At 46.4% G+C, this 14,746-nt stretch overlaps 2 protein-coding genes across 2 annotated transcripts in view; one reads left to right on the top strand and one right to left on the bottom strand.

Moving 5' to 3' along the window:
- The window catches only part of Tmem116 (transmembrane protein 116), a 28,270-nt gene extending 24,990 nt beyond the window's left edge, over window positions 1-3,280 (top strand). Inside the window, exons 9-11 of the mRNA XM_052167643.1 lie at window positions 1,193-1,337; window positions 2,116-2,189; window positions 2,889-3,280. Coding sequence (XP_052023603.1) covers window positions 1,193-1,337; window positions 2,116-2,189; window positions 2,889-3,095 — 426 coding nt within the window. The 3' untranslated portion in view covers window positions 3,096-3,280. The remainder of the gene's footprint in view (window positions 1-1,192; window positions 1,338-2,115; window positions 2,190-2,888) is intronic.
- A 4,723-nt stretch (window positions 3,281-8,003) lies between these two features.
- LOC127672792 (disintegrin and metalloproteinase domain-containing protein 1b-like) lies at window positions 8,004-10,433 on the bottom strand. The gene has a single exon (XM_052168164.1). It carries the CDS (start codon window positions 10,431-10,433, stop codon window positions 8,004-8,006), a length of 2,430 nt encoding a protein of 809 aa, XP_052024124.1.
- Window positions 10,434-14,746: the final 4,313 nt, after the last annotated feature.

The following is a 14,746-nucleotide window of genomic DNA, read 5'->3' as shown; positions in this document are numbered from 1 at the left end:
ATCTCAGGAAGATGACCTGCTAGTTTGTAGCTTCTCTTATAGCTCCTGACATGAGGACAGTGCAAAACTATGTATGGAGATTGACTCAATCATTGACTTTACAATTTATGATTAAGTGGATGCTGGGTTGTGCTTCGAGCTGACTGAGAGACGAGTTTGATCACTCTGACAGTTCTAGGATTACGTCTCAATCAATCAACTGTCTTGAGTTAAAAATGCCCTGGAGCTGGTTGTGATGGAATCCAAACTCAGGAGGTAAAGCAGGAGCATAGCTAGGGGTGGGGGAGTGCTGCGGGGGGGGGGTAGGAGAGTGGGGGTGCTAAACAGTGAGCCTGACTCAGCGAGATAGCCAGCCAGATCTTGTGGGAAACCCCTGTAATACCAGCACTTGGACCAGGAGGTCAAAACAATGCCTGATCATAGAGCAAATGTGAGGCTAGCCTGGGCTACAGGACACCCTACTTCTGAAGACCAAAACAGACAAAATACAAAAACTAGAATTGAAATTTTGAATGTTCATTAAAGCCTTTGGACCTATGTTGTCAGTACAACTATTCAGATTTGGTAAGATTTTTTTTTTTACCAAGATTATTGGCTGTTTGTATCCCAGAAAAGAAGTATGTTGTGTTCTGAAATATTCCCTGGTTCTTCAGCTAGCTCATCCTTAGCAGATCCCTGGGAAATGGGCATTCATTGTAAGGATGAGGAGAGGTTTTCTAAAACTCCTGTTTGCTCAGAGTTGAGAACATAAGCTCAGCCTTTGCACTAATGGACCTCAAGGGACTAAGCATAAAACCTGCTAGGAGAATCTCTAATAAAACATTGTAAGAGATGGACTGGTTAGAACTTACCCTTAACTTCCTGGGTGGGAAAGTAGCTCATTAGTAGAATGTGTACCGACCATACAAGTCCCACCTCCACAAGAAAACAACATGCCTTCCTGTGTACATTGTGATTTGTTGGAGGGCTGGGAAAGCTGGGGTTGATGATATTTACTTATTGAAAATGAAAACCAAAAGTTTGGTTCATATCCGTTTCTCTAAGTGAGACTCTGGGTCTGAGCAATTCTCCGAAGCTTGCTCCCATGGTAAGGGTAGGAGAATGGTTTCCGTGACATGGCTCCTTGTAGAGTGAGCTATCTAGACATTTACTAAGCCATAGGCCAGCTCTTCATGACTACGCTCATGTTTAGGTCTTACTCGTCCATGCCCAGATGTTTTATAAGAAGTTTGTGAAATCGATGGGCCTTCTGGAGAGTGAGCAGTGGGCAGTGATTCACATGGTGGGCCAGCGAGTGCGCTTCTTCCCAGTGGCCTTTGTGTGCTGCTGGGGTCCAGGTTAGTACCTTAGTCCAAAGAGTTGGAGATGAAAAAGATGACTGTGAGCCAGGCGGTGGTGGGGCACGCCTTTAATCCCAGAATTTGGGAGGCAGAGGCAGGCGGATTTTTGAGTTTGAGGCCAACCTGGTCTACAGAAGTGAGTTCCAGGACAGCCAGAGCTATACAGAGAAACCCTGTCTCGGAGGAAAAAAAAAAAATCAAAAAACAAAAAAAAACAAAAAAAAACAAAAACAAAAAAACAAAAAAACAGAAAACAAAAAACAAAACAAAACAAAAAACCAAAAAAAGAAAAAAAGAGTTTGAGGCTAGCCTGATCTACGGAGTGAGTTCCAGGACAGCCAGGGCTACACAGAGAAACCCTGTCTCGAAAAAAAAAACCAAAAGAAAAAGATGAGTGTGGGGTTGGTCAGACAAAATCGTGACTGCATATCCCTGTCTGGCTTTAAATTTTATTCATTTACATATTTCTTATTTTGTTTTTGTTTTTTGAGACAAGGTCTTATTATATAGGCTAGACTGACCTCAAATTTATAGAGAACCATTTGTGTTGGCCTCTGCCTCTGCCTCTGTCCTAGGATTAAAGACATGCACCACTACATCAGGCATTAATCTGCAAATTTTAATCAGTAAGGACTAGAAGTCAAAGGCCAAAGGCTCAGAAGTTTCTCTAATTGTTTAGCTTAGCACTGATCTTCAGCATCCTATAGCATCTATCCAGGAAATGCTCAGGCATGTGCACTGAGAGCTGACAGCATCTCACACACTGTGTTTGCAGCTGTTACACTGCTGATCATGAAGCTGACTGAGCCTCAGGAGACTTCCCTGCACATGGCCCTCTCTGTGCTTCAGGTAACACCTTCCAAACTCACAGTCTTGTGTCTGCACCTCTGGGCCCTATTCTCCCATCCTTCCATTTTAGAACACAGTTTTCCTTCACAGTACATCTTTGTGCATTGCAAAGAGAACATGTGATTTTTATGCTTACTTGTAAGGAATACAAAACTCTCAAAGGCAAGCTATACAAGTACTTCTGGGTACAGTGTGGAGCACATGTGTCTCTGGGCAGCTTTGTTTTGACATGTTGAAGCCATGGCAGGACACGCTCTCACAGGCTGTGCACTTGTGAGGCACAGGTAATGCTAATGTTCCCCATGCAGAGGAAACCAAATGGCGCAAACTGTCCTAGCGAGCGGCAGGCAGTAACAGGATGCTTGTCCTCCATCCTCCACTATCAGAAGAAAGCTTCTGTACTGTGCTGATTTAGAATGGTGTTCTCTGAGAAATGGATCAGTAATTGAAGCTATCGTACTGCCGTCATGTATACTAATCGATCTAAGTAGCCGTGAGCCGTCTACAGCAAGGGGTAATGCAGCTCTGTATGACCTTGGGTACAGCTCAGTAGCTCGAGGGGAAATGCCGCTCATGGGACTGGGACACGCCCCCTCCCCCCCCCCCCCACACACTAGATGTGTCACCATGCTTTATAAGTATGAGCTAAGGGACTTATCAAGGCTGAAGGCTGGGCTCCCCACTCTCCACCCTCTCCAGGCTCTCACAGCAGCTTCCCAGGGGCTGCTCAACTGTGGCATTTATGGCTGGACACAGTGCAAGTTCCAGCAGATAAAGCAGGAGCCTCGCCGTGACGCAGACACTCAGACTCCACTGCTGTGCTCACAGAAGAGAATTTATAGCAGAAGCCCAAACCCACCGGAGTCTCCTCTTGCCTTTGCTTCCAGTTCTTCCACCATTCTTTGAGACCCTAGAAACTGGACTGTCAGGGAGGGAATGGTTCACATGAGAGACTCTCCTCTGGCCATGCCCTAGACTGAAGAGCTGAAAGGAAATGTAGGTCAGTAGCAATTCTGGGTGAATTCAGGAGCTCTCCCAACTGCCCGTTCACAAAGATATAGCTGCTTTCCATCTAAGAGACTCATTACTTTGACAAGTACTAGATTTATTTACATCTCTTTAAGAAAAAATAAATTTCTGGTTCATATGTATGTGTGTCATTTGCAAACTCTCTGCTCCATGAGGGCATGAGAAGCAGGAAACCAGCCGGGCAGTGGTGGCGCACGCCTGTAATCCTAGCACTCAGGAGGCAGAGGCAGGCAGATTTCTGAGTTCGAGGCCAGCCTGGACTACAGAGTGAGTTCCAGGACAGCCAGGGCTACACTGAGAAACCCTGTCTCAAAAAACAAAAAAAAAAACAAAATAAAACAAAACCAAAAAAATCCAAACAAATGAGAGAGAGCGAGCGAGTGAGAGAGAGGGAGAGAGAGGGGGAGGGAGAGAAGCAGGGAGCCATGCTGCAACTTGCAGTTGTATGGCTACAGCTATTACAATAAGGTTGCATGGAGGCCTGAGACTGCTCACACAGCCAGATTTTGTCACACACCTCATTCTTAGTGGTTTAGTGCTTTTCAGCTTGTTGAATAGAACGTTTTTGTGTATAGAATTTTGGAAAACTTTATTGAAAGCAGAAGTTGGCTACCATCTGAAGCATTTATGGCTGAACAAGTGGTCATTATAGCTATGGTGGCAGAATTGCGTGTCCTGTACAGGGTCACAGCTGCTGTGGGAAGCACAGAGGTCCCATAGTTACAGCCAGGAGTATCCCGGCCCGGGGGACCTAGTTATTCATAGACCCAAGGAGGACCCAAGCCTGTAAAGAAATGAGCGAGAAAGACGAGCGAGACCAGGCATCAGTTCGTGTCAAGGTCTGTTTGTCAGCGGGAAGAAGGTCCAGCTTTAAGCCCACTGTAAGGAGAGATAAGGAGGGGCTGCAGGAGAGTGATTTAGGGCACAGAAGGAAGGGAGGACATCTGGTGCAGATGCTGGCAACAGGCTGGTGGAGGCTGGGGGCATCTTATGGCTTTTCTGGAATGCTGGTTCTTCTCTAACAACCTCACATGTTTATCTAAGACAAGGACTAATTGGTTCTCACAATCATCCTTGTAAAAGAGGCTTCTAACAAGGGGTCAGCAAAAGGGGAATCTCAAAGTGGGGGCTGTTGAAGGCCTGGCTTCCCGCCTTTTGGTCTCCTACACAAGAGCAGCAGACACCACAGCGCATCCAGCCCCAGGGTCCTTAGTGGCCCAACAACATTACTCCCTGAGCCTTACCAGGCCCAAGGCAGCGCTCTTGCCTTCTCCACAGCGTCAACTGTTAGCCCAGCATCTGGACAGCTTCCTAAGGTTTCTTCCTTCCTTCCTTTTTTTTTTTTTTTTAAGATTTATTTATTTATCTTATGTGAGTACACTGTAGCTGTCTTCAGACATACCAGAAGAGGGTGTCAGATCCCATTACAGATGGTTGTGAGCCTCCATGTGATTGCTGGGAATTGAACTCAGGACCTCTGGAAGAGCGGTCAGTGCTCTTAACCACTGAACTGTTTCATAAGGTTTCTATTGTAGATACATTGATAGAAAAGTATTTCTGGGCAGCATTGAGATCAGAGGTCTCCAGAATTTGGGCCAGAGAAACAGGCTCAGGTATCAAATAGAAGTGATCTAAACTGAGGTTCCTGAGCATACCCATCATCATTGTCTTATAGGTCAAGAACTCTGCCCAATGGAGGGGTGGGGAAGGGGTGGGGGAGGTCCAGCAAATAGAGCTGAACCCAGAAGAGTCCCTGTGCTTTGACTTGTGGGTCCCACTGGCATCCAGTCTGTAAGAGCTAACGCCACAGCAAGAGTCATATCTAGGTATAAGAATATATTTTAAATAACTGCAGATACTAATGTCCCATGGAGCACTAGTAATAAAGAGTAGTTCAAGAATCACTGAGATATCAGACTTAGAGAGTTGCCTACTTTAGAGAAAATAATTGGCTTATTTATAAAAGATGGCCCTGAATGTAGATGACGCGCGCGCGCGCACGCACACACACACACACATTTATATGAACATGGGAGGGAGGGTCCGAAAGAATGGAAATTGGCTCCAGAACAAGGGTTTAGAGATCTACAGTCAACAGTCAATACAGATGGGAAGACAGGATACGGTGAGCAAGAGAAAGAAGACACCATTTGTTAAAGGGAGGAGCATCCAGCGCTGGAGGAGCACTGAGAGGGTGGGAGCCAGTGTTGTAACAGATGTACACCGAGCACAGGGTTAGTAGGCTGTGCACATCACTGACCGAGTGCTCTGCAGGCTGCGCTCCTCCCAACGTGCTCCTCCAGCGTCCTTAAGCTCCATTCTTTTGCCTGGACCCTCAGCTGGACTTTTGTGATACTAGAATTCTCTCCCCCTCACCCCCAGTGGTAAACATCATAGCAAACTCAAGTCTGTATAAACTTAAAACAATTAAACAATTCAATTATAATATGATTTAAGTGTGTAAATCTTGTCCTCACCATTCTAGGAAAGTGAAGATTTGCCTTTTTATGATATGAAGTCACAAAAATATTTTCACATATGTAAAGAAAAGTTTTATCTGTGGCTATGATTAAACAAATGAGTAAGACTTTGAAATGTCTGTAATTATAGTTCATTATGTCCGCAAGCTTCACAGTCCCAAAATCTACCACATGGGGTAGAAGGGTCAAGGCCAGGGCACTGAAGTACTTTCTCCTGAGCAATAGTAAAGGTTTCTGTGGTGGCACACTAGAAGATACAGGGTGTGTGCTTACAGAAATGGGCAGTGGAAGACAGACACACACACACACATCAGGAAGGCACAATTAGTAAGACAGAAAATTTTGAAAGCTGAGTTTCAAAGCAGAGTGAAAACTTATTTACAGTTTTATTTAAAACAATTTTCTTTCCTATTGCTGGAAGAAAAATTGGTTTTTTTCTTCCCTTTTGAAAAAACCCATTTGATTGAGTTGTTCCCCATTAAACTGTAATGATAAAATTCTGTTTCAGAAGAAATTTGTAGAAAGAAACAACCATCTTCTTTTTCAAATAAATGTAACACTTTGAGCTGTATGTGACAGTTTACAAGTATAATCTCAGTATTGTAGAGCCTGAGGCAGAAAGATTACTGTGAGACTGAGGTCAGTCTGGGCTACATATTGTAAGCCTGTCCCTAGGCTACAAATATGAGACACGATATAAAAAACAGAAGTAACACTTTGACTTCATCAATTATAGAACTACATCAATTTGGGGATATCTTGTTATTTTATTTTCCTTCAGTTGAGCTCCAGACAAGGGGGTGCAGTCTGACTCCGTGGAAAAAAGATGAAAAGAGATGAGGTCAGGTCCAGGGAGAGAAATATCTGACCCTGGTCCCCAGGGAGGAGCATGAACCCTGGACTCAGAGCAGTGCTCTCTCTGCAGCATATATTCACACCATCATTTTCCTTTGTGTTTCCCAAGTCTGGAGACAAATATGGAATCTGGAATTGGCTTTAGAAACTAAGGAAAGTATCAGGGTCTTGGCTGACTTGAGGCAGTGCAACGAAAGCAGGGAGAGGACAGCAAGCCATCACTAGACTCTTGTGGGGAGTATGTGGCTGGGTACTATCGGGATACCAACATGGAGACTACTGGACACTTTCCTCATAATGCCATAAACGTGGGCAGGATGATTCATGAGAACGTTTGTACTTTCTAGAAACAGTGATAGCACAAAACAACTTTGTTTTGTTTTACTTTATTTTGTTTTTAGACTAAGTCTTGCTAGGTAGCCCAGGCTGTCCTTAAACTTGCAGTCTCCTTGCCTCAGCCTTATGAAAGCTGGCAGTATGGTACACACCACTGCGCAGGCTGTCTTAGTACTGGTTGCTACCTCTCTTCTTCTATAACAACTATGTTTGTTTGCTGTGTAGTGCTCATGTGTGTATAGATGTGGGGGTGTGCGTGTACCACGCATGCACCATAAAAGAGGTGTTTTACATCTTCCTCTCATATACCCTGCCTATTCTTTGAAGCAGGGTCTTTCCCTGAACTGAAAGCCTGAATTTCCCAGGCTAGAAGCCACCAAACCCCAGTGATCCTCCTGCTTTTGCCACGTTGTGTTACTGCCATGTATAAGATGTCTGTTTTGTCAGGTGAGTGTGGGGAGCTGAACTCCAGTCCTCATGACTGTACAGCATGCACTCTTTGACTCTGAGCTGTGCCTCAAGTCTGTAATGCTGGCTTCTCTACTTCAAATCTAAGGTCAGGGCAATTCCTGCTTAACGAGTATGGCCCTGCCCCCAACAAAATGGACTCAGCACAGGCATGCATGGGACCTGGAGACATGTCTAACAGTAGTAGTTTTATTTAAAGACTCATCCTTGAATATATATTTTTGGGCAAGTTAGAACAGTGAATGTTATGGAAATTGTCCTTACATAATAGGTAATTGTTATTTGAAATGAAAGTCCTGGGAATAGTGACAAATTCAGGAACATAGTATATTGCATACCAAAAAAAAAAAAAAATCTATATAGAAGAAAGCAGGTCCTGAAAAACAGTTTCTGGTGTCCCAAAAAAATCAGCCCAAAGATATGAAAACAAGAATATGCAAAGCTACTGGACAAGTTCAAACGAAATGTGTAAACTAAAGTACTGAAATAATATGCAGACACCTGTCCGCTAAACAGTAGTGACAGACTGTTCCTTCCTCCCTCGTCCAGTGAGAGTGGAAACTCTCAGTTCCCCACCTCTGCTTCCCAGAGCCTCATTCTCAGGGCTGCGAGAGGCTCAGCTGTTTATTGGCTTTATGTCCCCCACTTATTCCTCTCCCTCTTCTTCTTCTTCTTCTTCTTTGTCTTGGTTTTCTGCTTCTTCCTCTTCTACGTTTTCCTCTTCTACGTTTACCTCTTCTGTTTCTTCCTCTTTCTCCCCCAACTCCTCCTCCTCTCCTTCTTCTTTCTCAGCTTCTTCTGGTGGAACCTCCACCTCCTCCTCTACCTCCTCCTCCTCTTCTGGAAGCTTCTCTAACACTGAAGACTCTGCTTCGGAGACAGGCTCTGACTTGGTGTAGGTGGTTATGATGCATACGATTATCAGGAGTATCATGAGCACCAGCACGATAGTCAGGACGATGAGCTTCAGGTTAAGGATCAGGTCTTTCGTTCTAGACTGTGTGGAGTTCTGTTCTGTCGGATAATCATCTTGCGGGGTGACAGTGGGGCCACTGTCCACACTGCCTCCGGTGCCTTCATCTTTGCAGTCAGGAGGTGCAAAGCCAATTGAGCAGTGGCAGTTTCCCAGGTCATTGCACACCCCATGCTCATTGCAGTGTCTGCTCGGGTTACAGGGCTGCTCGGGTAGGGTGAAGCTCTTACAGACAGAATTTTCACACACTTTATCTTTGCCACAGAAAGTGTTGTCCCTCACATTTCCCTCTTCGATGGTATCTGTCTGGTCAACCGTATTCAAGGTCCAGCACCAGTCCTCTACTTGAGGGACCTGGATCAGCATGTGGTTGGGTTTGATCTGTGGCAGGAAGGCTACCTCTGTACATACGAGTTTCCCACACATTACATCGTGATCTGAACACTTGGTGTACGTTCGTGGAAGCTCAGAGGAGACGCCACAGTTTCCAAACCGGTCTCCTCTACTGTTCAGAGAGCTGTAGCAATAATCTGGGCCAGACTTTGCACCATTCCCAAAGACACGTGAGCACTGAAAGCTGGGATCCATGCAATGGCCATCAAAGCAGAAGAATGACTCATGGCATACAGAGCCGTCTTGAGCTATCCTGTTCCTGGGACAGTTTGCAGAGGTCCCATTGCAATATTCTTCCAGGTCGCATGGTCCGTCAGCAGGACGGCAAATATCTCCTTTCTTTTTAAATTTACATTGAAAACAGCAAAGTTCATCACTACACTGTGAGCCCCCTTTCAGTTTACAATTTTCATCACAGCAATGACTTTTATCACAGTCACTGCCGCAGTCACACTCCTCCGGATCCTCCACCACGCCATTTCCACAATGGGCAGCTCTGCGCTTGCGGCTCTGGCGCCAAGGCTCGTCAAGCAGGCAGGCCCCTCTGTGGCCATGGAGGAAACGGAGGAAGTGGTCGGAGCTGCAGTTGCTGAAGCCACTGTCCTTCTTGATCTTCTCGTGCATGAGGCAGAAGTGCTTAGGCCCACAGCTGCAGGTCGGGTGGTCGTGCTGGATACCCAGGTTGTGCCCGAGCTCGTGGGCCATGAGCGCCGCAAACAGGAGGACATCTTCATGATGGAAGGCCTCCACGGCTGCCGCAAACCCGCCTGAACAGGCACCGTCGAGAAACGCCTGGCCCTCGCTCTCTCCTGGGCGATGCCCGACAATCAAGTGTGCCACATCGTGCCTGACCCGGCCCACCAGTTTTTCCTGTCTCCAGAAGTTGAAATTCCTGAGTGTGGCCTGCAGGTCCACTGGGACCTCTATCGGGTCCCCCTCTGTCCAGATTTCCAGGCCCACCAGCACCACCTCTGTGTTTATCCCCCTAGTGAAGCTGTTGGCCAGAGCAATGATGTCCACTACTGCCTGGACTGTCTCGTTGACACTGCTGCCCCACATCTGGAACCGCTGCTGGTTGACCACCACAAACATTTCCACATACTTGGTGTGTGACCACAAGTCAGACAGGACAGGTAGGTCATCGGGCTTCCTGCTCCTTTGTTGATGGCTGGTGTCCCCCGGGCTGTCTTTAGGGGTGACACTGCAGGAGACCACAGGCTGATGTGCCATGGTGTAGAGGGCGTGTTCAAAGTTTTTGGAAGAGAGTATGGGCTCAATACCATAGGATGTTTCTTCTTTAATCAGCACTCCCCTGAGGCCTGAACAGATGTTGACAGAAACAAAGGAGCCCGGCACCCCTTCCATGTAGCCTTCATAGTGGCAGTCCTGGGAGAGGAGAGGCTTTTCTTGCCCCAGGATGCCATTGTGGTAACTGTAGACTGGGAAGTTATTCTCAGAGTAGTGTCCCTTTACCTTGAGGTGAAGCAGCTGCTTTTGGCCTTGTATCAACAGCACGTAGGACACCTTTCCTCCAGGATCTTCAGTCCCCTTTCCTGGCACTCTCTCAGGGATGACTGTTTCATAGGAAGAATTAGATACAGATCCAGTGTCACAGAAGGTGCTCGGGAGAAAAATTATTGCCAAGAGCAACATGGCCACCAGTCTGATACACAAGTGTTCTGGGATTTGCCCCAGCTTTAGACTCTCCATCTGGGGAGGCCAAGTCTAAAATGTTCCTCCAGCCTCTTACAAAGCAGCATGGGGGTCTACTCGAAAGAGAGCGACGGCGCTGACTGCCTCACAGTGGCCGGCTCTACATGACCCTCCTCACTCGGTTGATGTTGTGGGGCCTGCGTGTTGAACATCAGCGGCGGTGGTGGCTCTCCTGACCTGGAGGCCTGGGTACCAGCCCTACATCTATGCTGGCTGTTCAAGTGTTGATTCTTCCCCACTTCCGTGAGCTTAGCTTTCTGGCTGGGTCTTGTCCTGGGTCTTGACTCTGACCTCTGTGCCCTTTTAGTTTCTGTTCTTGGTTGCTTCTTTCAAAGTCAACTCCTGTAGTCCATCTCTAAGTCCATCCTTTGACAAGACGGAGAGATGTACCACGACAGACTGACTACAGTGTGGGACTGTACCTAGAGAGAGGCCTTAACATCCTTACGCTAGCTCACTCAGCGGAGCCACACGGAACACCCCTCCCCCACAGCCCTCTACTCTTCCTGTTGTCAGTTGCTCTGCTAACCCCAAATGTTCCAAATCAAGGTGCTTAGAGACACCCTAGGTGGGCGCACTCTGTTATCTGTGTCTTGACCTCTAAAGCCCTTGCTCTGTAGACAGGGGCATTCTAACCTAGGGCAACTTTTGAGCTCTGAGAAGTGTGGTGAATATACACAAATTGAGGAGATCAGACTGATAGATCCGGCCACTGAGCTGACTCCCTTAGCTTCATGTTGTAGCATGGAGGGGTTGGGTTGCAGCCTGTGGCGAGGGATAGTCTCGCCCTCACATCATCCAGACTCAGCTTCCCAGAGGCAATGCAAGATGGCATGGTACCCTCCGTTAACATGTCCACAGTGGCTGGCATCTCAAAGGCTTAGCCCCAACACGCCCTTAGGTTATATGTGGTTATATGTGTGTCTTTGTTTATGTGGCAATGTTTTGCCAAGTACCCTAGGTTAGCCTGAAACTCTTAATCTTCCTCATGATCCTGGCAGCTGTAGGATTCCATGTCTTATCCTTTCTTCTAGTGTCTATGCACCCATATGGACACGGATCACACAAACTCATTCAGGTGTGCACAAAGACACACAAAAGTGTTCACAAGAGATCTTATTTGGATATCTTATGGGATGCAGTACATTAATTTTACATGTATAAACATGTACAAAAAGGGGGCAGTACTTTTTAGTCTGTAAATGGCGCACCACAAAAACTGTCAAAGCAGCAGCTGGCTCCTTCTTCCCACCCCAGCCTACAGGGTAAGGTGCCATTTCAGGAATAGTTAAAAATGGCAGCTCTGTCAAAATAGACAGACCAGGACATCCCAGCCTACAGCCAGCAAAGGAGCCTTTCCCGCCTCAGCAGGAGAGGCCCCTCAGGAGCTGTCCACACTGTCAACACCTCCTCTCAGCCTCCCTGAGCAGCTCCACAGAGATGGATCAAAAGCCAGCTGAAGCCAGGAAGGACTGCCCACCCCAACCCATGGACTTGATTCAGGGAAAAGGGTGAAAAAAAGCCACCAATCCCTGAGCTCCCCAAGCTTAGGACTTGCAAGCAGGCAGCAGCCTTCCCTGGATTCATCCCTCCCCCTCCCAGATTCTTCTCTTTAATAAATGTCCTGAGCTGGGCGGTGGTGGCACACACCTGGGATTCCAGTACTCTGGGAGGCAGAGGCAGGTGGATTTCTGAGTTCAAGGCCAGCCTGGTCTACAGAGTGAGTTCCAGGACAGCCAGGGCTACACAGAGAAACCCTGTCTTGAAAAAAACAAATCCAAAAAAAAAAATCTCCTGTATGAGATTTACTAGCCGGGTGTGCATGGAGTGGCTCTCCCATCAGAAGAAACCGAGAAGAAAAGCAATGAAGAGAAGAGAAGAGAAGAGAAGAGAAGAGAAGAGAAGAGAAGAGAAGAGAAGAGAAGGAGCAGGGCTGGGGCTCCAGAGCTCCTCAGCTCAGTCAGGGGTACCCTCCCCTGAGAACTGCAGCACCTTTGCTGAGGAGGCTTCCCCTCAGAGCTGTGTTATTCCTGGGCTTCCAAGTACCAGGATACCCTTCCATCCAAGCAGAAACGCTTAATGGTATTTCCAGCTCTTCAGATATTATTAATCATTTTTATATGTTGGGGATCTCATGCTTTTCTACCAGCTTTGAAGCTTGTTAGATTGTTTTTATAGTTTTACCCACTGTGCTCCCAAACATTAGAACTAAATCTCTGTGAACCTTACTGACCTGTTTTCCACCTCCCTCTCTCCACCCTGTCCGTCCATCTGTCCCTGGTGATCATCATCTACTCTGCTCTTCAGCAACATGAACCTTTCGGTTTCCACAGAGGATTAGCACACATGGTGCTTCTCTTCTGTCACTTGATGTGACCTCCAGATTCCTCCCCATTGTAACAAGTGAGGATGGCTTTGTGCTGTGAGCACGCAGGGCTGCAGTCACCATGGGAGAGCAGGTGTGTCTTGCACAGTGATTCCTCTTCTTTGGAAGTCTAACCGACTGTACCTGCTAAATCATAGAGATCCTGTAGTCTCTTGAATTTGGTGAGGACTCTCTCCACATTGGTTTCTGTAATAATGGTGCTGGTCAATTCCCATCAACAACATGTGCAAATTCCCTTCACATCCAAGTTTGCTTTTGGTCATTCAAGATGTCTCCTGATTTGATTTCTTTTTTTTTTTTTTCTTTTTTTTTTTTTTCCGAGACAGGGTTTCTCTGTGTAGCCCTGGCTATCCTGGAGCTCACTCTAGACCAGGCTGGCCTTGAACTCAGAAATCCGCCTGCCTCTGCCTCCCAGAGTGCTAGGATTACAGGCCTTGCCACCACTGCCCGGCTCTGATTTGATTTCTAATGTTTCAATAACTGCTGACATTGTGCATTGTTTCATATATTTCTTGGCTATTTGGGGGTTTTGTTGATGGAATGTCTTTTGAGACATCACAGGATAAAGCACTGGTTAGTCTGGAAATAAGTAGGTAGCCCAGGAAGTCTTCCAATTAGAAATCCCCCACTTCAATGCAAAGTGGTGGGCTTGAGGCACTAGAGTCTCCTTCTTACTCCAGACCCCTCCCTCCCCCTCTCTCATACTGAGAAGCTGGGAATCAAGCCTGGGCTTCATGCATCTTAGGCACTGCACCAACTGAGCCACAGCTCAGGCCCTTATTTAGGTTTCTAGTACACTTTGAGTTGATTTTTGAGTATGATTAGAGGGTATAGTCCAGTCTTTCCTGTAGATTTATCCAAATTTGCCAGCAGTGTTTATGGATAGGACTGCCTTTTCCACTATGTGTTCCTGACACCGTGTTCAGGTGTCATGTTGATGACTGAAGAGAGTACTTTTGTGACTGGTCAGCCTGTTGCCTTTGCAGTGTGCTAAAAAGAACATAACCCCAAAAAAGGAATCTTTGGGTGTCTGGATTATGCTAATCTGCTGGTTCTTTGTCCATTTCATTTGTCTTTGTATCTATTTTCACACTGGTTCCTTTTTTGTTTTTTGTGGGTTTTTTTTTTTTTTTTGCTGTTGTTGTTTTGAGACAAAACAACAAAACCCAAAAGGTTTTGTGTAGCCCAGGCTGGCCTAGAACTTGTTATGTATCTAAGAATGACCTTGAACTCCTGATTCTCCTTTCTCCGCAACCTGAGAGCTGGGATTACAGAGATACATCACCACACCCAGTTTTCTTATTTCTTCAACTAGTTCTTTGACAGTTTTGTATATTTACATGACAGTCAGGTCACACTCACCCTTTGTACTCCTTTATCCTCTGTCTGCCCAACCCGTATCTCTACTGTCAAGTGCTCAACCTACTTTCATGACTTTTTGTCTTTTTGTTTTGTCTTTGTTTTTGTATTGTGATCCAGACCCACTAGGTTTAACCATGACTTTTCTTGGGCATGGATGGAATGCTGTCCTCTAGCACACAAGTGACTCACAGTGGCTGTCTCTCTGCAGACAGCGACCTGCTCTCCTCCCACACCCATTCGCTTCCCTGGGTGGAATGGGGCTACTTAAGCATCTCATCTCTGTAAGTGAAGGTTGACTGCCTCAGACTTGTGTGAATTCTCTGGGTAAGTGCAACTAGTATGAATTTCATGAGTGCTTCAATGGTGCCATAACCTTCCTCTCTACAGTCCAGGCTTTTAACTTCTTTCTGCCCTCTCTTCTGTGATGTGCCCTAATCCTTGGAGGGAGAGATGTCAGTATCCCATTTAATGTTAGTACCTTGTCACTGTGTCTCTCATTAATCATCACTTGCTGCTTTGACCAAGGCTGAGGGCAGGACTAATCTGAATAGAAAGAAATTTG

Source organism: Apodemus sylvaticus, chromosome 22 (assembly GCF_947179515.1).
Source record: "Apodemus sylvaticus chromosome 22, mApoSyl1.1, whole genome shotgun sequence".
NCBI lineage: Eukaryota > Metazoa > Chordata > Mammalia > Rodentia > Muridae > Apodemus > Apodemus sylvaticus.
Note: the sequence above shows the minus strand (reverse complement) of the source record. Positions and strands in the feature narration are given on the sequence as shown.